This window comes from Numida meleagris, chromosome 3, assembly GCF_002078875.1.
Source record: "Numida meleagris isolate 19003 breed g44 Domestic line chromosome 3, NumMel1.0, whole genome shotgun sequence".
Taxonomy (NCBI): domain Eukaryota; kingdom Metazoa; phylum Chordata; class Aves; order Galliformes; family Numididae; genus Numida; species Numida meleagris.
In genome coordinates this window covers 42,716,615-42,741,887 of record NC_034411.1, presented here as the reverse complement: position 1 = coordinate 42,741,887, position 25,273 = coordinate 42,716,615, and the positions used below count along the sequence as shown (strand labels likewise).

The 25,273-nt window shown below is 38.5% G+C and overlaps 1 protein-coding gene across 1 annotated transcript; it reads left to right on the top strand.

The window, feature by feature from the left end:
* On the top strand, positions 494 to 25,028 carry FGFR1OP (FGFR1 oncogene partner). The gene is made up of 12 exons (XM_021391904.1): positions 494 to 2,046; positions 9,023 to 9,076; positions 10,903 to 10,957; positions 11,664 to 11,752; positions 12,718 to 12,852; positions 14,038 to 14,121; positions 17,826 to 18,043; positions 20,494 to 20,603; positions 21,186 to 21,254; positions 21,671 to 21,710; positions 22,317 to 22,410; positions 22,794 to 25,028. Exons 1-12 carry the CDS (start codon positions 1,960 to 1,962, stop codon positions 22,866 to 22,868), a joined length of 1,110 nt encoding a protein of 369 aa, XP_021247579.1. The 5' UTR covers positions 494 to 1,959; the 3' UTR covers positions 22,869 to 25,028.

Genomic DNA, 25,273 nt, shown 5'->3' with positions numbered 1-25,273 from the left:
TTTCCCCTTTCCCCTTTTCCCGGGACGTGGGCCCTTGGGTCCCCCGTCCCCTTTGTCACGGAATCAGGCCTAACGCCCGTAAACCGTTGACAACAGGCCACTCCAAAAGTAATGCCTCCTTTTTTTTTTTCCATGGAAACTACAACAGATACAAAGAGCACAATAACACTATTATATAAAGAAAATTCTCAACTACAGGACACTGTTTTTTTTTTTTTTTCAATATACTCACCACTGTTAGCCAATTTGTGTGGATGAGCTGATCAAGATGCTCTTCATTTTGTGGTGTGACAGCTGTGCACGCCCCTCTGGAATGTGGCTTGTCTTTCATGTCGCTGTCACCACTGCTGAAATGCACCACAGTGGCCTCACTGTGCTTATATCCACTGTTTGGTCTCCATAAACTTTCAGCAAGCACCAATGAATGTCAATGGATGCCATTTTTTTCTGCATGGAGGAATTCAGTTCCACACCTTTGCTTCATAGGTGCGTCAGACTGCCCCTCTGCTGCCATCTGCTGCACGGCAACAAAATGTAATGGAATATTGTTGGGAAGGTTCAGCCTCTACTCATCCGCCTCTGGTGTCATGGGCCAACGTAATGACATAGGAGGCATTACTTTCAGATAACACCTCGTGTTTCTTCAGTTAGATTTATTTTGTGCTATCACGCAGCACGTGGTATAATCAGATGAATATTTTGAGTTTTCCCCCTTTTTTTAAATATTTTTTACAAACAGAATGATCCTGAGCACCTCATAAATTTTTCTATCAGGTTTGGAGTTCTAACGGAGGAACAAAAGGGTAGGTGTAATAGTAGGCACTATATTTCTGCAGTTTTGTCTTGCAGAAGCTGGAACTTGAGAAGCTGGAACTAAACTACTACTATCTGCTTAAAAAAAAAATGCAGTGCTGTGGATTTACTTCAATACAGCTTTGCGCATAAGTGAAAGACGGTCAGTGCTTCCAAACGGCAGGACTTCCAGCGGCTATAGGAGCCCCCAGCAGTTTTGAGCAAGAGCAGGAGAGCAGCAGCGCACCTGTCCTCCCTGCCGGGGCTGAGTATTTCTTACGGGATCGCTGCAGAATTAGTGCCACCTGCTGCACGTCCTCCGGAATTGGATCGGCTTCCCGCGGCGCCTTACTTCAATCCGCGGGGCATTCTTACGTTGCCCGGGTAGCCGCAGCTTCTGAAGTTCTTAATTAGATTTTTGAGATTTTTTTAAAGAGAATTATTAATCGATTCGGCCTGGAATAAAAAGATAATTCCGAAATCAACTCGCGGGGCTATATATTAATGTTGTTAATGGTGCACATTAATGATGTTAACGTGGTGCTGGAGCCTCCCCAGTCGCCCTCCGCCCCTAACGCACCGATTATTAGATTATCAAATTATTATTCAATGAGCGCTCCTGACAGCTTTCAGCGCTTCGGCGCCGAACTCCTCGCAGGCGGCGAAGCCCTCCCCTCGGCAGCTGCGTTTTCCCCGCTGCCGAAGCGGGATCAGCTCCGGAGAACGCGTGTGCAGAGAAGCTGTCCGCTCCGGGCGTGGGGGGACTGAGGGCACGGCCGGGCGACAGCTGCAGCGGGAGGGGCGGCTCGCGCTCCCTCACAGCCCGCCCTCAGGGCTCCGGCTGGGGGCTGAAGAGCTGCGTACGGACGCGGCCCTCCCCGCGGAGCCGAAGGGCCGCCGCCGCTTTGAACTTCCCGCCCCCTGTTCCCGGCGGCGGCCACGCTGAGTGTTTGTTGCCGCAGTTTCCAACGCGCTGCGGTCGCAGAGGAGCCGGGAGGCTAGGGATCCGTTGCGTCTCCCCGGCCCCGCTGCCGGGAGCGGCCGCCGTCCCGCCGCGCCCCGTGCCCTCGGGCAGGCCGCTGGGCCGGCGCCTCCCGCGGCGGCGGCGAATCTGCCGAGCCCGTCCCGCCGCTAGCGCGGTTTGGGCGGTTGTCAGGGAGAAACAAGATGGCGGCGGCGGCGGAGGAGGACACGGAGCTGCGAGACCTGCTGGTGCAAACGCTGGAGAGCAGCGGGGTGCTCAATAAAATCAAGGTGCGAGCGGGAGGCCTCTCCTCGGCGCGCAGCCCTCTCGCGGCGCGGCGTGGGGAGCGCTGCTGGTGCCGGTGGCCGCCGCTACCGCGCGGGGCGTGGGGGCGCTCGGCGGGCTGCGTCCCCTCCGCCCGGCACAGGCCCGCGCCGGCTGTCACGGCCTGGCGGCGGCGCCCGCCTTCCCGGCGCTGCTCCCCGCCCGCTCGGGCTGGGTCTGGCCGAGGAGCCGCGTCCAGCGCCCGCCTCTCGCGGTGGAGCCGGTGCGCGCTCGCTATGGGCCCGGCCGGCCCACGTTTCAAACAGGAGTCCTCGAGGCTCTCTGTTTAAACGTACGTGCGTAGGGTGGTGGAGCTGTGTTTTGGAGGTTGGCTGAACCCGGGAAGGGTCTGGGGATGCTTCCTGCTGCCTACGTTGTATTACTAATGCCGTGTTAAAATACGTTGAGTGTTGTAATGGAGTGTAATCGGTTTCCAAGCCTTTCGCATGGACTTGTGTTAGCAAGGGTGTGAAAGTGGGTTCTGTGGATTCTCGTTCAAAGCTTCCAGCAGTAACCATTGCATACAGCAAAGAGCCGTGCAGATATCAAAGCATGAGAACTGTTGAATCTCCTTGTAAGCTCGAGGAGAAAAGAAGCTTGGATTTCAAATCAAGAACAGTGGTGTTTATCCCCAGAATTCTGCTTTGAGCGTTTCAGCAAGTGGGTGATCATTACTAGTATTCCATGAATATTTGAACAGCTAAAATAGTTGATGGAAGTGAGAGCATCTTTGTGTGTGTACTTAAAAGCCCGGTGAGTATTTGGCTACCTATGGTACTTTTCAACAAAACAGCATTACTACAAATGTATTGCTCTTGCATTTTAAATGCATAGACCTTATTTAAATTCCGTAAGGAGATGAAGGGTTCAAGCTCGTGCAACCGTGTTTTGAGTAGGGTGACTTCCTTCTAGCTAGGTGTCAGTGTAGGCCTTCTGGTCCACCTGTAGTAGTATCTTGATTACTTATTATTTATTACTTATTACTACTTATGTAGTGTCAATCAATAGAAGTACAGTGACAGTAAAATTATAATAACTTAAAGAAGAAAAAAAAGCACAAGCGCATTAGGACACTAAAGCTCACCTGCTTTCTATGACCTAATTCCTGCCCCGTGCAGTATGCAAGCTTTTGAGCAGCTGTTAACAATTTTGAGTTTTATGTCAATATTTTTATTATAGTCTTCATTGTTGTATAATGCTAAAAGTGCACAGTATCTAACGTGGTGTATGTTATCCTTAAATGAGCAAACAACTTACCGAAATGTGAAGTTTTTGATACCAGGAGTTACTGTTTAATAATTGGCATGCTTATGATTAGGGCGGTTCAGTCTAGAAGATGATTATTTTGTTTTTCTTGGTTGTAAACCTTAATTGATGTACTGGGTTGTTAGCTGTGAGTTGATTGATAATGTTAATGTTAATAGAAGTTGTTGTACATGACAAACAGCCTTCCAGAAGAATTCATGGTGAATGAATGTCCTCAAGTGGTTAGCTTTTAGTTTAGGTTATACCGTGCATTAAATAATAACAATAAAAATGTAAAAAACAAAACCATTGTCTTTTTGTTAAACTGAATTAAGCATAGTTGTGCTCTGTACTGTTTCTTTATCTACTGTGTATCTGTCAGTATTTTTTATTATGTTGTAGAACTGAGAAAACATCTACATGTTGTCAAACAATTGTTTATTTTATGTTTGAAAATGAATACTGGCTGTTTTTCAGAATGGATGAGGTTAGAAGGCTTACAATAGATTGCTATATTTGAGGTTTACTGAAGTAGATACATTAAAGAAAAATTACATTACCAAAATATAGCTGAGTTAGTGTGAGGAATATGCTACAGGTAAAGACAATGCTGGAAGGACTGGAGTACTAACTGAATTATTTCGGTGGATAAAATGTATCAAGCTGACAGCTAATACCTTTGGGAGCAAGAAGGGATTTAGTAATTTTTAGCAAGAAACTTAACCTTCATTTTCTCATACAATATAAATTCTTAGTGGATTACAATTGAAAAATTTCTTATTTTCAATTAACTTTAGGTTATACTAATAAAGATGTACATGATTTGGCTGGAAGAGAAAATCAGTTAATTGTATGACAACTCAAAAATCTGTTCAAGACTTGTCTGTCATAGGTTTTGGGCATCTGAGTATTGAATGAAGTCATATTGTGGAAACTTGTTTGACTTGTATCTTTTAATCTCTTTCCTTCTGGAAAAAAAAATGAGTTTATGCTGCCTGAAATTTTATGGCATCCTTGGAACTTGCTGTTCCTTTAAATTTGAGGAATAAAAGTGTCATGAATCTCATATGACTAGTAATGCTTTGGCCAGCTGATGTTGTTCTTGCTAATTTGATTCAAATCCTGCATGGCTGTGGTGCTGGCTGATAATGTGTTGTGAGATAAAGTAAAAATACTGTTGTTCTTTTTTTAAATGATGCGTTAACTGCTCAAGTGTAGGTCAATTAAATTGTCATATTTGTTTTCCCATCTTTCTTCCATTTATTTTAGTGCGTAATGCTATAAGATATTTTTGGATTGTTAACTGTCATGATCCATTTGCTGCGCACTACAGGGTAATCACCCTCTATTTTGTCCTTTTCAAGCAATTCGTATTAGACAATCAACTCATTTTTTCAAATCAAGAGGAAACATTGATTTTTCTTACCTAACATCTCTTTCTTATTTTTAAGTTAAATGAAAGATGACCATTTATAATGACTTAAGGTAAAATGAAATTCAATTTTTAAGTGTCGCTATCGTCCTGCTAATGTTGTGGGTGGATCCTACCTTCAGGAATATAAATGCAGAACTGTTTGTGGCATACAAGTCAGCACATGACAAATTTAGCTTCAGGCACTTAAAGTTATGGATTTTAAGTATTTAGTTCTTCCTCTATGGTATGGGTTCTCCATCTTTCCTTTTCCATAATTCTTCATCTTTTTAATTATATTGCCAGCAAGCTTAATGACTTATCCAGTGAGGGGTGCTATGGTGAAGAGTTTTCCACTTAAATGGCTGAAGAACGAGCATGAAAATTACTGGTTCTGCTTAGGGTTGGTGAATTTGCAGATGGAGAGTGACGGGACAGAGGTAATGAAGCTGCAGTCTCCAGTTTGGCACCAGCTTTGGATACAAACTGGTGCAGGCTTTTAGCCTGGTGCGTATAGCTTTTAAACCTGGGGTAATCACTAGTGGTTAGACAGCTTGATGCTATGTTTGCTCTACAGAATCAGATGAGTTAGGAAGTGACAATGTTGAAAGTTAGGTAGCAAGGTGCCCCTGCGCTGCTAAACTTTGCATATGCAAAAGGTACAGTATGCTTGAACATTCGTAGAGTTATTTCACAGCAGTGGAGGAGGTGGCACTGATACATCACTATGTTTTTCTGAAAGACTCATAAATGCTTATCTCAATTCCAGTGTGTTCTTTTACCATACCAAATCTCATGCTTAATCAATTCACAGCCCTAGCCCTAAAGATACAGTAAATGCATCATATTCTTATGACTGCATTAATAACTATTTTGGTTGCTTTTTTTTGCAGAAGGAGAGTTATGTACCTTCATCTGGCTCTGTGTAAATCTCTGAAGTAGGTGTCTCCCTTGATAGTTGCTGAACTTGCCTATCCCTTGGCAAGGCCTTACCACGTTGTTGGTCAAAAGCAGAGTGGCTAGGAAAGCTCTCACAAATAGTGCCATTCAGCTGCCCTTGGCTGTACTGTGCTTATATTTACATGTACAGATAATGCATTTTATCAAGTTATTACCTTTTTGATCAGTATTCCCCAGTTTGACATCAGTGTCGTGAAGCCATTGGTTACTCATCCAAGAATTGACCACAGGAGTAGAAAGCATGTATGAAATTTGATGGGGGAAAAAAAATTGCAGGGATACTTTCAAAGGGTGTTGGGACATCAGAATGTGTGCAAGTGGACTGTGTGCAAGGGAGAGAGCAGTGTGCAAGGAGTAGGCCATATTCACAGTTTGAGCTTAGTGCCTCTTATAAGCAAGTCACCTTGGGCACTCCATGCTTACATGCTTTCGAAGCATAGAAGTGAATAGGAAATTCCCAAGTGCTTCCCTACTAGTCCTAGCATAATAAGCTCTCTTGCTTAAGTGCTGGACAAATGTGTTCTATTTCATATGGCAAAGTAATACTCTAGAGGCACGCTACGTACCTACATGTTGGAATCCACAAGTGGGAGATATTTAAAAGCTACAGGTAGATGTTGGCAGTCTGGGCTGCAAGGGAAACCTGTGGCATCCCTCAGCACTGGACAATCTATTGCAACCTTTTCATCCAGTATTTGGTGTGTAAGCTGCTGTGGGTGGCTTTTACGAGTGCACTCGTTCAGATTAATTGTTGAGGTCGCTGTTTGCTATCTTACTATTTATTGTTCAGAAAGTGCTCCCAAATAAGATGACCATTTTAGACAAGCCTCCGAAAAATGTGTTTGTGTATTTGGGGAGCTCTTGAGTTAGTAAGAACTGTCTTCTGACTGGGAACTGCAGACCTTGGGAGATGTATTCCTGTACGATTCTTCAGATACATGTGAAAGATTCACTGTTTGGAACGGGGTAAACTTAGCTAGGCTCTGAAGGGGAGTACAGTCCGGCACAGGAAGGATGTATTCCTGGGCTACTACTTTTACATTGCAACAGCAATCAATAAGAGGTGATGTCTTGTGGGGATACAAGAAAGACTATTCAGAGCAGAAGCTGCGGAGCAAGATAAACAGCATGAGAAGGCAAGGCTGAGAACCAAGGACATCTCCAGAAGAAGAGAAAATCAAAAGGAACATGTCATGGCTCTGACTGGATAAGCACCTGGGTGCACGGTTAAGGAGTGTTTGTGGAATGTTTTGTTGATGTGTAAAGGCAGGTGGGAAAGTTAAATGAGAAAACTTGTGAATGTATATAAGGGATGTTAGAACCTGTAATAAATGATCTGGATCGTTCATATCTGAGTCCATGCCTCAGACACTGCAATGTCTGTTGAGTTGTAGTGCCTGGTAGGAAAAGGGGAGACTAACTTTCATTTTGGAACACTGACCCCTGTATTTCCCAACTACTTACAGGCAGAAGTTGTCATATATGATATCAGCCGTACTCACTTCAACTAAGTTCAGTGACATTTAATTGCTTTGTCATTGATATGAGCTCTTGCCTGCTAAAACTTTGTAGTGATGTCTACTAAAAGTTTGTGTGCACAGGATGGCAAAGAAGCCTATGGCTTCTTTGTACTTTGTACTTGTCAAGATCTGACTTACAGATCATAATCCTGGTACAGCTTACAGCATAACCCTGTTTAATCTAAGGCTTACAAAGGATAAAGGTGAGGAGGTTCAGTACTAAGCTTTGTTCTGCTTTACTGCTGAATAAACGTGAGTAAAATGCTTCTTGGGCAACAAAGGAAATGTAGTAAAGCTAACATGCTAATAATTTCTGGGAAAGAATGGCACAGTCTTGGCACGGATGAGAAGAGGAAGAAGAGCACATCAGTCTGGGTTTTAAAAGTTACTGGATTGGTTGTAGAGAACTGGAGCAGGCAAACAGTTGCAGTTATGCGATAAGAAATGGCAATTGTTTCATTGTTCTAAAATTTCTAGCAGTCCAGACTTGGGAAGGTCTGATGTAATGGCAGCTACATTCAGACAACTTTTGTGCTACCATCTTATGACCCTGTTGCTTGAAGAACAGATTATTTATCCCTATCCACATGTAGCAGTGGGCACCTTGTATTTCCAACATTTCTGATAAACGTTTGGGGAGCTGGGTTGTTATTCTCCGTGTCTGCTTCTGGAAGTGTACTTGGCTTTTGTGGCCGCACAAAGGAAGAGAAAGTCAGCCTTATAATCATTTGCATTTTTTTCTTAGTGGCATGAAATTAAACAAAACTAGACAAAACTAAACTCGTTAGCTGTTCACCAGGAAGTTAAATGTAAATTGATTTTGTAAGAATAATATTTAAATTGATGGCTTATAAGAAGATTTGCTGATTGAATGCTATATGCCAGCACCTGAAAAAACTGGATAGCTGTTGCAGTGAGCATTGCATACAACTGGTAGACGTTCTAATCTTTTTCTGATGAGAACTCTCTTTAAATTTGTTTTGCATGACTTTTTTTCTTTTACAAAGGTATCCAAAGAGGGTTACTTTTAACCTGATTTTTTTTTTTTGCTTTGCTAATATACATGAGGAAATCCAGCCACTCTTCAAATAGTTCTTAATTTTTGTTATACAAATTGATCTTTGAAAAGCTTTTTCTTCTTTGCTCTCGAGCAAAATGGCATGTGGAATAGCTGTGTCTTTTACGGTCGCATAGTTACTTGGCACAGTTTATCTACTGGCCACTTCAAAATGTCTGATTAAGAGTTAATTACAGTGGAAAACTACTTTGTCAAATGTACTGCATGTAGTCGTTTAGCATGCTCAGATGACTGGAGTCATGCTTTCTTTTCCTTGAGAAATTCTGTTGCTTTGTGTGATCTGACAAGAAATCATAGGAATTTGTATAACTGAAGGCAAACTTTGAAGAAAGTATAATTGTAAGCTGTTTGTCTGTGTTTCCTGAAAGAATTGTAAATTAAGGGTAGGTGTTTCAAAGCTTCCCCAAAAAGCTGGATTTCTGACTCTCAAGGGAAACTAATAGGAAATAAAGTATTTTAGAATCTTCTTGAGGATGAAGAATTTGAGAAATCTTGTATCACATCCCTCTCCTCCTGCCTCATGGCTTCTCTGAAAGCTTTCTCACCCTCAAGTCACACTGCTTGTAATCCCGAATGTCTTAATTGCGTTGATGTAGTTTACGATTGATGCCAAGTTGCTTGAGGAGAAACAAATAGATGTTAAGATACTTTCTGGCTCTTAGCATTCTATTTGCATAGGTAAAACAATGCCTGTAGAAATGCAGTTTCTTTTTTTTTTTATTTGGCAGGCAGAGTTGCGAGCAGCTGTTTTTTTGGCATTAGAAGAACAAGAGAAAGTAGAGGTAAGAGAATTTTAAGCATTTCAGTTTTGACTTCCTGGCAGTTCCTCGTGTATAACTAAAAATAATAACTTTAATGCTTTATTTTTTGTGAAGTGTCACAAGGGAAAATTATGTATCACTGCGTCATAGCATAAAAAAACCTTGAGTGTCTTTTTCCCAATATTTAGAAATTGGAAATGTCAGGTAACTTTTACTGTAAAACTGTAGCCTTAAAAGCAACTATTTATCAGTGCAGCTTTTCTGCCAAATACTACTTTAAAAAATGTCCAATTGGCTGCTGAAGTTTTTATCCAATCAGAAAAAGTCTTGGAAATGTAAGTTATTGTAGTAGTCTGTTTTGAGAAGTGTATCGCAAAACAGCTGTAGTGGAACAACTTACCAAGTATGCACATGCTCTCATAAGGGTGTTGCATGCTTCCTGCAGAATAATTTGCTTATATTTAGAGAAGAGTTCTGAGTTAGGAAGTGAACTATGTACTGGTATTGTGACAATACAATATTAAGGGTATGTGATGCTAACATCATTAAATAACACTGCCATGGTATGCAAATGCGTTTTGTGGCCCCTTTTACTGCCAGCATTGCCTTGTTTCCCATGTCTGTTCATTCCCTAGACCTAGAGAGGAGAGGATGTGGGTGCTGTATGCCCAGGCTCTCCATTTGGTAAGTGAAGAATGGAAAGCTGCCCCTTTCCTCTGCTGGTTAGTTGGTTGTGCTCTTTTGGAAAAACGCGCAACTGCTGTAGATGTTAATTGTGACATTAGTAACGATGGGAAGTATGAGTAGTTGTTCTATGATATGAGACTCCATATGCCAGAAATGTAACATAAGATTGCTGAAGAAGAAATAACAGAAGAGTGATATAGTGCCATTTCTCATGGCAAGTTTCAGCATAGTGTGGAGTACCCCCCCAAAACCCCTCCCAGACTATCTGAAGCGCAGTAGGGCTGAAGAGAGAGAATTGCTACGGTTCATCTCAGCTCAGTCCTTTTCAAAAGGTTTAAAATTATTATGACATCTTAATTTTACACTCCAGAGACACTGACAGTATATTAATACTTATATCTATTCTGAATTCCTAAATATTAGGAAAGTTGGTTTTGTTTGGTTGTTTTAAATACTGGTGAGGGGCTTTCTTGTGTATGTTAACTATCGCTGGTTTTAAGTGCTACCTCTGACAGACCCTTCCTTAAATTTAGTTAGGTTCCTATCCAGGGTGTTTTCATATATTAAGAATGGCATTTAGAATTTCACTTGAAAAATTCTTGAACAATTTTGCCTTATCTAAACACAGCAAATTGATTTCTCTCTGCTTAAAAATCACAGTTGAAGACGAATCTGTCAATGGAAAAGAACATTTTCATAAGATCTTGAAAGGTCCTTTAATAATAATAAATAGCACTGATTTGTGAACCGCTGATCAGCATCCTTTGTCTAGATGATTTGCGGAGAAATATTTTTTAAGTGTGACAAAATTTCTTTAAACTTGACATTATATTAAAGGAGCAACTTGGGAAGTTAATTGATTACCTTACCTTTTGAATTATCAAATAAATAAAAATCAGTATGCTATTTATAATGTCAATGTAGTTCTTCTAGCTCTTCAGCTTTCATAATAGAAATACTGAGAAAAAGGCTTTACAGCTTTTACTCACAGGTAATAGAATCAATACAAAAGTAGAGTTTGGAGAATTGAACTATATGTAACATGCACTATACGGAAGAGCATACACCAAAACACCAATTTGCTGTGATTTTTACTTTTTTTAACTTCTGAATAGCACAAGGATGTTGATAACTAACATCTGGTTTTTGCTTTTTGACAGAACAAAGCTCCTCTGGTAAACGAAAGCTTGAAAAATTTTTTGAGTACAAAAGATGGTAAGTTCTGATTACCACGTCTCTCAAAATTAAAACAACAACAACAAAAACTAGCAAATAAAGCATTGAATCTTTCATGACATAAAGCATGCTTTCTTTCCTATCAAATAAAAGTAGTTATTACTACTGGCTTTGGAATAGAATACAATCTAGAATTTTTAAAGTTAATGTTCCTGAAGTTTTATTTTTAACTGCTGTGGCTAGTACATTTAATTTAATATTTCATGATTATTTTTGATTATGCTAACTCAGTAAAGCCATTCTAGGCAGTTATCAGTGAAAACAGATTGTAGAGGTACAGTAGTGAACACACATAAGAAAAATGCCAAAGTCATGTTTTTAAAATATTAGAACAGATGAAAGCAAAGCCAAAACAACCAGAAACCCCAATCTTTAAACTTGAGTTTTGGAAGCAATTCCTTTTTTTTTCCCCTGCACTATTGCTGACTTTAAATAATTTAGATAGAATGGCTGAGTTAGAAATCAGGGAATTGGTAGACAAATTATGAATTGGATATGATGTGAACTTGTAGCTAGTCAACTGTGGGGTGGTAGTTTGAATGTCTAAAAGATCTTTGCAGAAGTGTTGATTCAGTGTAGTTCATCTTGAAGCCACATATGTATTATAATTTCAAAGCAAGAATTGTTTGTCTGGAGTATTTCTACTTATTTTTACTTCTTAAAAAATTTTATGTTTATGTTCTAGGTCGTTTGGTGGCAGGTCTTGTTGCAGAATTTCTACGATTTTTCAATCTTGATTTTACGTTGGCTGTTTTTCAGCCTGAATCAAGCACAGTAAGATATACTGTTTTTGATTGTGTTGTGCTGATCCTTTGGAGTGCATGACAATGAATGCAGAAGCTATACTAGATTTGTTTAAGCTAATTGCTTGTGTTTATTCTATTTTTTTTTTAAATATGTAGCATGTAAAAGGTATATGCTGCCATAAAGACAGATTTCCAGGGAAGTGTGCCTGTGTGAATGATTATTCCCTTTCTAAAGTCAATGTTTGATGTATTAATTTAAATTAACCAGTTAATAATTCTTGCAAAACCATGGGAGAGTATACATAAGTGAATGTTTCTATAATCTTACCGTGGCATTGTTAACTTAATATTCATATGTGAAAGTTAAAATCAAGTAGATGTCTAGTCTGAGAGACTTGTCTACATTTATTGCATTAGGAGACATATATACCAAGATTCAGATTTATACTACTGAACAGAAACAGTCATGTGTTCCCCTAAGTTGCTAATTGTTGTTGGGAGGAGTGTTTTATTTGCAGTGCAAAGGCATCTCATGCTCTTTGAAACACTATGTTTTTGCAGTAAAAGCCTCTTTGCTTGTTCCAGTGCATGTATGAAACTTGGCCGAAGTTAAAAAGTTGGCCGAGACTGCTGTGAATTATGCTGAAAGATTTTACTCTATCTTCCTGTACTAGTCCCTCTCTGAGCAGTGTATTGCATTATCTTTTTATCCTCCGTGTTTTGGTGTGCTTGACTAGTGTTCTTGTATTTAAAACAACTTTGGGTGATCAGTGATTAAATTCATGTACAGATCAGAAGTAAATGATGTCATAGCTGTTATGACTTTATTCCACGTGCAGCAGGAACTCTTCAATAATCACTGGTTAGCCAGATTATTGCTGTCTCAAAATGAGGCTAACAAGCTTTAGGATTTATTACAAAATACTTACTGTTTCCTGACAGTTATTTCTGTGTTGTGATTTCTTTTCTGATTTTTTTTTTTTTCCTTCACAGCTAAATGGCCTGGATGATCGAGAAAACTTAGCTCGAGATTTGGGAATTACAGAAGGGGAAGTTACTGTGGGTGGTCCCCTGTTGTTGGAGGTTGTTAGAAAATGTCAGCAGAAAAAGATATCAGGCAATGGAGAAGTAAGTACAGTTAATGTAATTTATTTCTTCACAATCTTTTATTAATTTTTATTTCAGTGATGAGAAATGAACTGAAAAACACTTGACTAATGCAGTATTAAATTGTTTCAAGCCTTTCAAGTTGGTATAATAGGAAAAGCTTTCAACGTAATGTATCAGAAAACAATGCTGAAAGATAACGATTAAGTTACTTTTCATGCTACCCTTTAACTTCTATCCTGCCACAATGTACTCGCGTAGGGTGAACCCAGAAAAATGACACACAACACTGTGTGTCATTTTTTCTAATTTCTAGTGTGATTACTTAACATCTTTAATGATTAACTTTTGTGTCTTTGTACTTCTAGATTTTTCAGGTCTTAGTTAAATTAGAATTCAAATTTGAATTAAAATTGGAATTTTGAATTAAAATTAGAATTTTAGCTTGGAGAAGAGAAGGCTCCAGGGAGACCTCATTGTGGCCTTCCAGTACTTGAAGGGAGCGTATAAGCAGGAGGGGGAACGATTGTTCATGAGGGTGGATAGCGATAGGACAAGGGGGAATGGTTTTAAACTGAGACAGGGGAGATTTAGGTTAGATGTTAGGAGGAAGTTTTTCACTCAGAGGGTGGTGATGCACTGGAACAGGTTTTACCCAGGGAGCTTGTGGATGCCCTGTCCCTGGAGGCATTCAAGGCCAGGCTGGATGTGGCTCTGGGCAGCCTGGTCTAGTGGTTGGCGACCCTGCACTCAGCAGGGGGGTTGAAACTCAATAATCTTTGAGGTCCTATTCAACCCAGGCCATTCTATGATTCTGTGATGATTCTATGAATTGGCTTTTTTAAAGCTTTCTATCTGTTCTTAAAACAAATATTTTAAAAAGCTAAATATATGAAAGTATTGAAATATCTGAAGGCAGTGAGAATGCTATTTTACTGGAATATATAATAGTAATTAAATTAATGAAATCCAACCAGAAGCAATTTATTAGTCTGTTGTGATTGTGGTTTGAAAGAAAATCCTCTGCACCCAAGATGCAGTTGGTCCATCAACCAATTCAAAGTGATTGTCATAATCTTCCTAACACAGCAGCGTAGTGTCACAGCTTGCATACTGTGTAAGCAGGACTTTTACTGTGTTTCTGTTGGATGTTATTATGACATGATGCAGTGTATTTCTAATAAGTATTTATGTGGAACATTTTAGGTTGCTCCAGTTCTAAGTGATGGCCTATGCTCCGTGTCAAAATCGTCTGATGGAAGATCAAGTACACACCCCATACCGAGTAAGGTGAGACGGTTTGTATGTCATGACAAAGTATACTGGAGAAGCGAAAGAGTGGACTCCTATGGTACAATGGCATTTACTTAAATAATCAGCAGTTTTCTTTCATTTCTTTGTATTATAACTATTTTATTTCTATGCTCGGATACTAAGATATTAAGGATTTTGTAAATGGAAGAAGTGTTTGGATTAAAGTCTGAGCAGGTAAAATGCCTGAGAGGAAAATATGCTAGCCTGTGTTTTATTGCCTTCCTTAACGGGAAGAAAGAGTATGGAACCTTTTGAGTTGGAAGAGACCCTTAAAGGTGATCTAGGCCAACTCCCCTGCAATAAACAGGGCATCTACAGCTGGGTCAGGTTGCTCAGAGCCCCATCCAGCCTGACCTTGAGTGTCTCCAGGAACGAGGCTTCCACCATTCTCTAGGCAAACTTTTCCAGTGCCTCACCACACTTATTATAAAATACCTGCTTCCTTATATCCAATCTAAATATCCCCTCTTTTAGTTTGAAACCGTTTCCCCTTCTCGTATCACAACAGACCTTGCTAAAGAGTCTGTACACTTCTTTCTTAGAGCCCCTCCCCCCCACCCCGCCTTTAGATACTGACAGGCTGCTATCAGGTCTCCCCAAAGCCTTCTCTTTTCCAGGCTGAACAGCCCCAGCTCTCTCAGCCTAGAGGATGTGTTCCAACCCTTGGATTGTTTTTGTGGCCCTCCACTATATACTAACACTGTTTCTGAGCAGCAAAAAGAGGTGGCCAGGCTTCTTACAGGGCGGGCTCTGTTCATTAGCACGTCACTGCCCTTTTCATGTTCTGAGAACATTTGGCTATTCTGTGGCAAGTCCTGTACCTGACTGACTGGGTACATAACAGCACATACACAGAATGTCTGTGAGATGCTTTGAGGCTGCTTGTCTGCTTTTTGTCAGTTGGCTGATTGCTTTTTGGAATTGATAAGTGTACAACTGTCTTTCCCTTGGGGCTGATTGCTTTCTCTTCTATCTTTTCCTGTTAACACAGGAATCTGTATGAGCTAACATCTTGCAGACATTTATCTTTCTTTGCATTTGACTGGAACAGGTCAATAGGTTGTGAAGTTATGGAAAAGTGTATGGCACTGATAGGGGCACAATCACTTAAACTAATTGTCCATCAACAGAAAAATGATTCAAGTACTCAAGTTTGTTCAAATTATTGATGTAATTTGAGCATGTTACAAGTTTGAAGCTTTTTTTTTTTCTCAAGATAACTGGAAGCAACTTAGAAGCTTTCTAACTCACCAGTGGATGCTGAGAAGTATAGCACTGCATGGGTGTTGTTATTAGTTGACCCATTTGTAAGAGGGGAGTGATTAAGGTAAAAAAAGAAAAAGAAACAGTTTGGATCTGCTTCAGTTTTATTCCAGTTCTTCAGTTGCGTGCCATGCAAAGCCTGAGAACTATACAGTTAGAAAAGCAAGTTTCATTTCAAGACTAAGTCACTTTAATTGCTGTTTGTTGATAGCATCTTAAACAGCTGGTATTTCTGTAACTGACCTTTCAGTGTAATTCTAACCATCTCATTTTTGCTTTAGGAGAAGATAATTTTTGCTTGGCACAAGCTTAGGGGAAAAAAATCCAAATGTTGATTTAAATATCAATGTTAGGTATGAAACAACACTATTGCTGAACTCCTACTTCTGTCTTTGGTTGATATGAGATTAGCCAAAAAGTACTATTGAAGATGAGGTTACAAGTCATAAGTATTCCATACTGCCTTGCATATACCACCTTTCACTTTCAAGTTTAAATTACTTAATTTGTATGTGTATATGTGCATGCTTATATCTCAAGGCTGATTTATTCATTTGTTTGTCCTTGACAGAGACTTGTACCTATTTGGTAGTAGTTGCAGCTAGCCAGTCTGACACACATTAGTTAGGGGTATGTAGAAGGAGACAAGCAGAAAGTATAAAGTCTGGTTTTTTTTTTTTTCCATTAGAAAATTAGGATGATTTAAAAATAATGAGTTTTAAGTTATGAATGGAAGTTCTCAGGAAATCTGAACTGAATTGGCTCTGACTGTGATTCAGCAACCAATAGATATCAATAGGGATCGTACAAGAAGAGATCAAGACCAGAGCTTTTGGCAGCAGCAAGAGTGACATTTATCTAAGTGCAAGTGTGAATCCACACCGACTTACCTTATTAACAACATTAGACTTGCAACCCAAGGTAGACACATTACACATTGAACTGTTAGCCGTGTCTAGGCTACCACTGCAATTTGAAAGTGGTTATTTCACTTAAACAAAGCTTTTGGGTAGATGAACTCAAGCAAACGCCAGCTGTTAAGTTTCCAGTGTCTCACATCAGATAGCAGCAGCTCATTCCCTCAGGACCCAGAAGAGAAAAGTGGCTGTAATGTCCCTTTTACTCTGGTCAGGATATTGCTGAGATCTTAATTTTCAGCAGTTCTGTGCCTTGAGGACCAGGAATTAGAAAATTGTTGAAACTGCCACTTACAGTTATTTTTCTTTCCCTGGAAGAACTGAGTTACTACCAGCAGTTGAATGTGGTTCTGTGACTGAGATAAAATGACTTTTTTGAGGTTTCATGGCCTGTGGTTTGAGAAATCTTCCTTTAGCCTTTTAAATGAAAGATAATGGCTGATTTTTAAACGAAATCAAAACAAAAACACCCCACAAAACCACCTCTGGTCAGTGCGGCCTATATGTTGCTTATCTGGAGTAAACAATACTGTTGGTTTTGCTTTGAAATTGTTGCTACTGTTGGTGTGTAGAGTTTGTAAAGGGAATAGGTCTTCTCGTTGCTTTCATTTTAATGGATGTGGAGGAAAATAAATTGTAGTACTCTTGCTATGCAGCTAGATGCTAATGATTAAAAATGAAAACCAAAACCCATTTCGTTGTACCAAGTTGATATCTACATAAATTTAAATGTTGATCACTGGCCACAAGGTTTTGGCCAAGGGCCAAAGGAATAGGGGCTGATATGTATTACCTGATTGTACTATATATAGAGCAGTCCTTAAAAGCATGAGTATTTATAGGACTGAGCCACGAGCATGGATCAAAGACTGAAAATTACCTATTCTTAGATATCTTGTTTGTATCATTTTTGTTCTTCATACTTTTTCCCCTCCAAATACTAATTATCTGTAGTCATGTTATGCTTGCCACTTGGAACCCAGCATTACTTTGCAGAGATTGCTGTTTGGTGCATTTTTCAGCTTGCTTTAGAGAAGCTCTCAAGTAAACAACAGATCTTTCACTGAAAACTGAGAGCCAGTATATGAACCTCTGTGACTTATTAAGTTCCAAGCCATTTCAATTTCACAATTCACATTTGTAGTCTCGTAGTGAACTAGGTTTCTTCACTTGGTGATTGTGTTTCAGAAAGGATTGCTCTTTTAATAGAGTTCGTCTAGATATAAAACCGTGCAAAGGATAGAACAAACTTTTTCAAGAAGGTAACAATAAATTTTCTAAAGTGATTAAAAGCAACCTTTTTTCACTTGTATGATTTCTGATGAGTACGGAGAAGTACTAATAACATCTGAAGAACTTTTTAAAAAGTAGTGTTTGGTTAATATTATATGTGTATACTACCGCTTACAGTGTTTTAAGAAATAAAAACAGTTTATATGGGCTTTCTTGAAGAGAAATTACCTTTTCTTTCAGTGACGTCTGTTTTCTTCATCTTTCAAGGTTACTGAAGCTACTCAAAGTGATACAAGTGTCTCGTCAGGGGAAGCAAGCAAAAGAAGCATTCATTTTCTGCCTAACGAAACAAAACCAGATCCTCAGTTGCAAAACAAAGACTTAAATACCAAAGAAAAAAGTGATCCCGGTGTGGATGAAGATGATATAGAGGGAGATTCTTTTTTTGATGATCCTATACCCAAACCAGAAAGAACTTATGGCTGGTAAGTGGTATGGAGAGACGTAGGTTTCTTTTGCGCTCAGTATGTTTGCAGACCTTCGAGAGCTAGCTGACATTTGATTACTCACATTTTGTAAATGCAAGTGTTTAGATCTGTTCTGAAGAATTTTGTTTCAGAAATGCACATCTCTGATCTCCTGAATGTACCAGAGAGAAAATCCTTTATCGTTTTAATGCGCATCATTCATGCCATATAATGTCCCAACCTATTTATTTGATGGAATGAATGTGTGTGAGTTACAGCTACCAGTGTTTCTTGTTGCAGCGGAGCTGCAGTTGTGACCAACACTAAAAGAAATGAAAAATGAGAAGGATGGTGTTTTAGGCATTTGTATAACTTTGTAAGGAATACAAAATACCTGGTGAATATGTTAACTGTAAGCATAAGTAACACTTCCTCACCACTGAGGGTTTCCTCTTCACACCGCAATGCTTTTTGTGTGCAGTTCTGTTTTCAACATGTTGTTGTTTTCTCTGTGGCCAGATCTGATCACTGGTTCTTGCTTCAAATGGTATTTTTCAGTGATTGAATTGTACAGTAGTGTTGTTACAAAACTGTACAACTTATCTTTGTGTATTCATCTCAGGGTTGTGCTTATTTTGGAGCTTTGTTTAGCTATCTGTTGAGAAAAGCTGGACCATCATTTCATGGTGTTCTTTTGCTGTGCTTGAGTAATTGGAGAATTGTTCTAGCTTAATAGAAGTTACCAAAAGAGGTTGCAGAAGCATTTGCAAGTCATTTGAACTGTAGTTCACCTCATGTTTACTTTAACTCTGACTGCATGGATAGAGGGCAGAACAGTATAAACTTTTTTTTTTATTAGTACTACCGTAGGTGCCTTACCCTTGGAACGGGATCATTCTGATACAGCACAAAGCAGTTATGCTCGATGAGTGAGGTTTCTTTCTAATAAATTAATGGACTCTTAGAAAAAGATTGTTTATTATTTGTTTTTTTTGTTGGATATCCATAAAGAACAGATAGTTTTTCTCAGAGTGGTGACTTTTCTGTGGAAAATATTATGTGTTACAAATTGCCCTACTATATGAGTTCACTTCTTCTTTTCATTATTGGAATTATCCATGCATTTACTCTTCTTTATTCAAGAGTGTTAAGTAGCTGTTAACCAAAATCTAACCATCATACGGTTGTGATGCCGTGAAATAAATTTAAATAATAAGTTGGAATATTGAAAATCTAGTGAGGATTTTCTTAGTGGCGAAACTCCCTATGGGAAAAGTAGTTTTAAGATTGTGTCTGTAGTAAAGTCACAGTCCACCGACTGTTTTTGTACCTCATAACATTACTGTGATGTACATATGACAGTGATGTTCCATAATAAAGCTTGTTGAATATGTAAATATTAGTAAATGGGTTAATGACTACCTGTAACAGAGATGTTCTTTTTAAGCCTGTCGCTTTTAGTGTCTCGGCATCTCCTCTAGAGCAAAAGAAAAATGAATAGATTTTTCAGATGGAATAAATCTGTTTGCATTGTGCTGGTGCACCTGAATCTGAAAGAGTGGGTGGGTAGGAAAGGCACCAGCATTTCTTGGCACAACAAGCCTAGGTTCTTTTGCCCCCAGAAGAGGGATTCTTTGTATCTAGGAAGGGAGCAAGCAGTTAGTAAGGGTTGATTAAGAGTTGGCCCAAGTTCTCACTTGCTCTAGATCTCCGATGCATTGTTCGAAATGTAGGTGTTAAATTACACGATATTTTGATGGCCTAGATATAATGAACGATTCAGATGATATTGTTCAATAATAATAGGAATAAAGTCAGAATGATGGACAAGTTAGGCAATATCATATGTGACAATCATGGTCTCTTTTTTAATAATAATTTATTTATTCTTTTTCTGAAATTCTGTTTTTGTCTTTTTTTGCAATTTGAATTTGATGCTTCAAAAGTATGAGCAGAATGAGTAGTAGCCGTGTGAACTGTAACTGATGGTGATGAGATCTATTTTGCTATAACTGAGAAGTTTCCTTTCTATGAGCTTAGTGCTCTTGGGACTTAATAGTTTCCTCAGACCTAATCTTTTAATTGTAAACTAAGCTGACTTAAATATTGACTTGAGTCTGAATATAGCTGAATCTTTCTTCTTTTGGCTTTGTTTACACATGTGTATAATAAAAGACCCTTTGTTAAAAATGGTGATACTAAAGAAGGTGCAGAAGTTCTGTCGGTGAAAGAAGTCAGGCAGAAGCCTTTGCATAGATGAGAAAATGACTTTCTTGGTGAATGTCTTGCTTGACCTTTGTACTAGCTTACTACTGTTCTTAGACTGCAGAATGGATAGTCTTTTCCCTTTGTTCTTTTTGCTGTCCGTATGGGTGTTCTAATTTTATGACAACTGAATAAATAACAGAAAAGAAAGTCACTTATATGCATTTTACGGCTCTGTGGAATACCTCTTTGGTTTGTTTTAGGAAAACTGATTCCAATAAAGCAGGAGGTCTAGCATCCCTTTCTGATGCACCGCCTCTGAAAAGTGGGTTAAGTTCTCTGACTGGTGCACCTTCCCTAAAGGAGCCCGATGGTAAGCTTTCTCATCTTTTTGTGTTTTGACAGAAGTAGAGCTATGTCCCATAACATAATGAATAGTCTGTATATTCGGATATAAGGACGATACAAGTTGCCTGATGTGGCCCCCATCTGTTTGGAATGCGCTTTTTTTAGTGCTCATTTCTGAGTGATAGGAGACTGGTTTTTGCCAGATAATGGCGCATTGGCACATCTTGTATTCTGGAGCGTGAAATCCTTACCTACTTCCGTTTTCTATGTAAAGCAGTTTGCAGGAGTATAAAACTCTGCTGCTCATTTTCAACTGAGTCCTTTTTACTATGTTATTTGCATGATTTCTATAGAGACATTTAGGGATATTTGCAAAAGCCTGCTCTCGAATGCTGAGAGATTGTCTGTTGTTGTTGCTCCTGTCTTTAAATGTTAGCAGAGTTCAGACCTGAAAATGGAATGTAATACTACCATGCTATATTGTAAAATTATATAAGATTACTATAAAACAATGGTTACTATAAATGTATGATTGTTATGTTTAAGTGGGAACTTACTGAAATCGCAAGCCAAATTTCTGTTATGGTTTGCTTCGGTTTTCCTACAGATTTAAACAGAAATTCTGTTTTGAAAGACCTGCGGTTGGTGAACGCAAAACTGGGATCTTTAGAATTAGGTAAGTAACAACAAAACATGATTAAGCGTTGACATTTTGAATTCAAAGTTCTGGGCCAGCCTTCTAGAGAAAACGAAATATACACATTGAATGAGCATCTTCATCTTCTGTTATTTTGTTGGAAACCACTGTGAGACCTACTGGAGTTAGGAGCAAGACTGGATCAGAAGTAATACAGAGAAGTGAAAACTTCTGAGTTTTGTATGCAGATCAGTATTTTATGCATGCAGCAAAAATTTGATTTATTCCATGCATACTTTTCTAATATCAGATGATGTATTTTGTTGTCTAGGTTCATAAGAAAATAAAAGTTTCAAGTGCTTTTTTTTTTAAGTAACCAGATAACTTTTGATTCTTCATTTGCATTTCCTGAAAAATAAAGTTCTTTTTATTAATACCTTTTAAAAATCATTTAGGAAATGGAGATGACGATGAGTATGCTGATGACTTCAACAGGTAAGAGAGAGATGATATTGCAGTAGCACATTATTTTATACATTATAAACAAATCCATTGACATACTTAAATTTATTTATATTCCAGCTAGTCACTATTGCTGGACCCTTCCAGTATCCCTGACCTCCTCTAAACTTCAATTTGTTCATAAGTGTAGTTAGAAATCTTTTTAATGAAAAAAAAAAAAAAAAAAAGCATTGCTTTTGTGTAGGTCTTAATGAGTTCCTTAAAAGCCTGGTGCTATTTTTAAGATACTCTCTAACTTTTAAGTTGCTTATTAACTGAAGTTTTTCTTTTCTTAAACCATGCATTTAGAGATGTTTTAACATTTAATTAACACTGCTAGGCAATTATTCCAGTAAGGGAAAAAAAAAAAGCATCATGAGTAGTCAGTAATAAATATTTAAGAGCTTCATCCTTTTAATCAAGATATTGATACTGTAAACTGTAGGACTGATGCATAAGCTAGTATTTATCATGGCTCCTTCTAGGCAGAAGGCCTTTAGTTATTATGGGTTTTTAAATAACTTCATATCTAACTTGCTATGAAGGTAAATGTAATGCTTGGATGTTTGAAAAGAAAGTTCTAATTCTCTTTCTTCTTAGTACTAGCCTTCGCTCAGAGAAAAGTGATATCAGTATTGGTGAAGAAATAGATGAAATTTCTGTGGAAACAGAAGACTTGAATGCCAGTGATAAAGTATGATTCTTTTAAATTTGTTCTTCTTTACATTTTTAATCTCCTGTGAAGGAATATGCTACTGTCATAGGTTCCGAAGTTATATCTCAGTCATGTTATTTGTTATGTTCTGTATTTTTATACTTAGCATTCCTGCCAAGTTAGGTACTGTACTGATTTAACAAAAAAGTGGTTTGTTAGCACAATTCACTGTTTCTAGACATGTAAAATAGATTTGCAAGTGGTTTAGTATCCAGCATAAGGATGTCTTATCGTTTATTTCAAGATCTATCGATGCACCTCCCGAATGAGCTGAAGTCTCACTGAAAGGACCTGATGTGAAGGATTTTATTATGCTTATTTTTTCTATATGTTCTGAGCTTGTGATTTCATTTATTTTCTAGCTTGAAGACATCACACAAGACCATACAATTTCCCAGTTTAGTGATGTTGCAGATTATCTGGAAGATGTGGCATAGAATTGGACAGCAAAAACGTTTCATTGTGCTGGACTAGAAGACTACTGTGGACTGTTAAATTCAGACAATCACTTTTTGCTGGAACGTCCACTCCCTATTTGTGCCTTGATTAAAAAAGACTGTAGGTGGAGAGGGCTTCTTTACAAGACCTAAATGAAATGAAATCATGGGTTCCCATTTGATTCTGATATTGGAGTTACTTTTTTCATTTGGTTCAGCCAAACTTTTTACAGCAGGAGTTGGATTTTCCAAGCAGAATGTCCATTGCTGGCAGTGGGCATAATAAAAAAACAGTCTACAAGAAAACATCTACACGGAGGCATGTGGCTTTATAATGAACTTGCACTGTTATTGTAACAGTTGGAAAAGTTTTTAGAGATAACCAAAGCAAGAACCTTCAGAGGTAGGCTTCAACTTCTGCTTTGTTTTAACAGTTTTGTCCAGTCAGCATGTCATACATAGTTATGGTAAACCTAGCCACAATACCTAAGCGCTCCAGACTTACTTGAAACTACTGTTTTTCAGACTTTTTTGAAAGTTGGACTTTTTAAAAAAGACATAGCAAATTGAGCATATCTAAATTTAGCTAAATTTAGGAGCTAAATTTAGTACTACTCTTAACTCCGAATATTCTTGTTTAAATATGTTTGTCAGACCTTTGATGTTAAGACCTAAGCTGTTTTTATGTATGATAATTTCATTAATGTTATTGGTTGTTAAATCATGAAAATTGATTATGTAAGGATCCACAAATCATTAAATATTTTTTTTTTTAAGTTTTTAACAGTGTGGTAATGGTTTGTGGAGCTGTTATTGTCGAGGGCTCTTCTTTTGCTGTAAGCTCACCTCCATTCTGGAAAATCCTTGTTGCGCAAAAATGAGCGCCAGAAAGTGAAACCACTAACTGTTTGTGTTTCAGATTCTGATTGCCCTAGAGAAATAAATTCAAATATTTAAAACACCATGCTGAAGACATTATCAACACTAAGTTCTAGATAAGAGCAAATTTCAGTGTATTCATTGTATTCTTGCAAAACAGGGTCAGTAATGGAAACAGTGACAGTTCCTTAGCGATGGCATTGTGCATGGCGCTGCTGTAATATGTAGGTCGTGGACATTTATAGTACTGAAACAAGACTTCAAAATGTGCACTTTCTGAACATTGTGAACGCATTTGGAAAATACACATGTACATGAATATAAATAACTTAATTTTTTTTCCTTTTTTAACACTTTGTAATTTTCTTTTTCCAGGAAAACTGTTGGCCTCTCATCAGTGGCCACCTCAGAAGTAGCATGCTAAACTAAAGCCATTGGTTAAGCAAATAGTGCTGCTACTAGCATTGAATGCTGACTTGGATCTTTCTTGCACTGGGCCAGCAGGCATGGAACAGTGCTGGAAAGTTAGGCTTTTGTAGTACATAAATAATGAGAAGAGGGGAAAAGTTGTGCCTTTTATTTATGTGCGCCCCAAAATAAGCCAGCAAAAAGCACCAAAATATTCAGTCACCTTTAACTTCTAACTTTGTGCCATGTTGTAGCAGCTTAACACAGGAGAATTGTTTTTACCCTGAAAATCAATGTGCCATAGACTTCAGGTAACAACGGTGTTGTAAAAAATAATGTACCATGTGTAAAAATTACTTGAACTGAAGAGAAACCCGTGTCTCAAGATACTATATGTAAAATGGTTGTTTCTGTTTGAAATCTTTTTAAAGAGAGCAATAACATGTCCGAAGGATGTAAAGTTCCACTTGAACACTTGGGAACAATTGATTGCTGACATTCATTTTTAAGGTGTGTGGAATAATGTAGAGATGGTGCCATTTGCATTTTTATGTGTCTTGGGAAAACATGTTTTTTTTTTTACCTGTTAACTGTAGTATACCTTGCAATTTGTCTTGCCAAAAGAAGCTAAAACTTCATTAAATTATTTCTAATTGCATATGGAGATGTGGCCTTTAAATAACTAATTAGATACTCTAAATGTTAATATGACTTTTGTTAACAGCAAAGTGTTTTCTCTTTCCTTGGGGGCTAATTGGAGACCTTGCACTTTGATTCTCGTTTAAGGAAATGCCAAAAAGTGGTAAGTCTCCTGTGAGGTTTCACTGAATTGTGTATAATAACTTGCAAAATAAAGCTATTGTGCTGGCTAAATTGTATTTTTGAAGCTTATTGAATAAAAAAATCTTAATGTTTAGGAAGTTTGGGAAGGCCTGTGGGTTTGGAGGATTTTATTGAGGAATGTTTGTTCGTTTTCCTCTCCAGAGTCAGTCTAGTCTGTAGTTGAGAGTGTGTGTGTGTGCTTAAGTTTCTTAACTCCTCAAGAGCAGCCCTGCGGAGAGGGACTTGGGGGGTCCTGGTGGACGAGAAGCTGGACATGAGCCAGCAGTGTGCGCCAG

Coding starts and splice junctions, on each gene's coding strand:
- FGFR1OP (XM_021391904.1), top strand. CDS start 1,960: ATGGCGGCGGCGGCGGAGGAGGACACGGAGCTGCGAGACCTGCTGGTG. Junction 20,604..21,185: donor TTCCCTAAAGGAGCCCGATG/GTAAGCTTTCTC, acceptor GTTTTCCTACAG/ATTTAAACAGAAATTCTGTT. Junction 21,711..22,316: donor TATGCTGATGACTTCAACAG/GTAAGAGAGAGA, acceptor CTTTCTTCTTAG/TACTAGCCTTCGCTCAGAGA.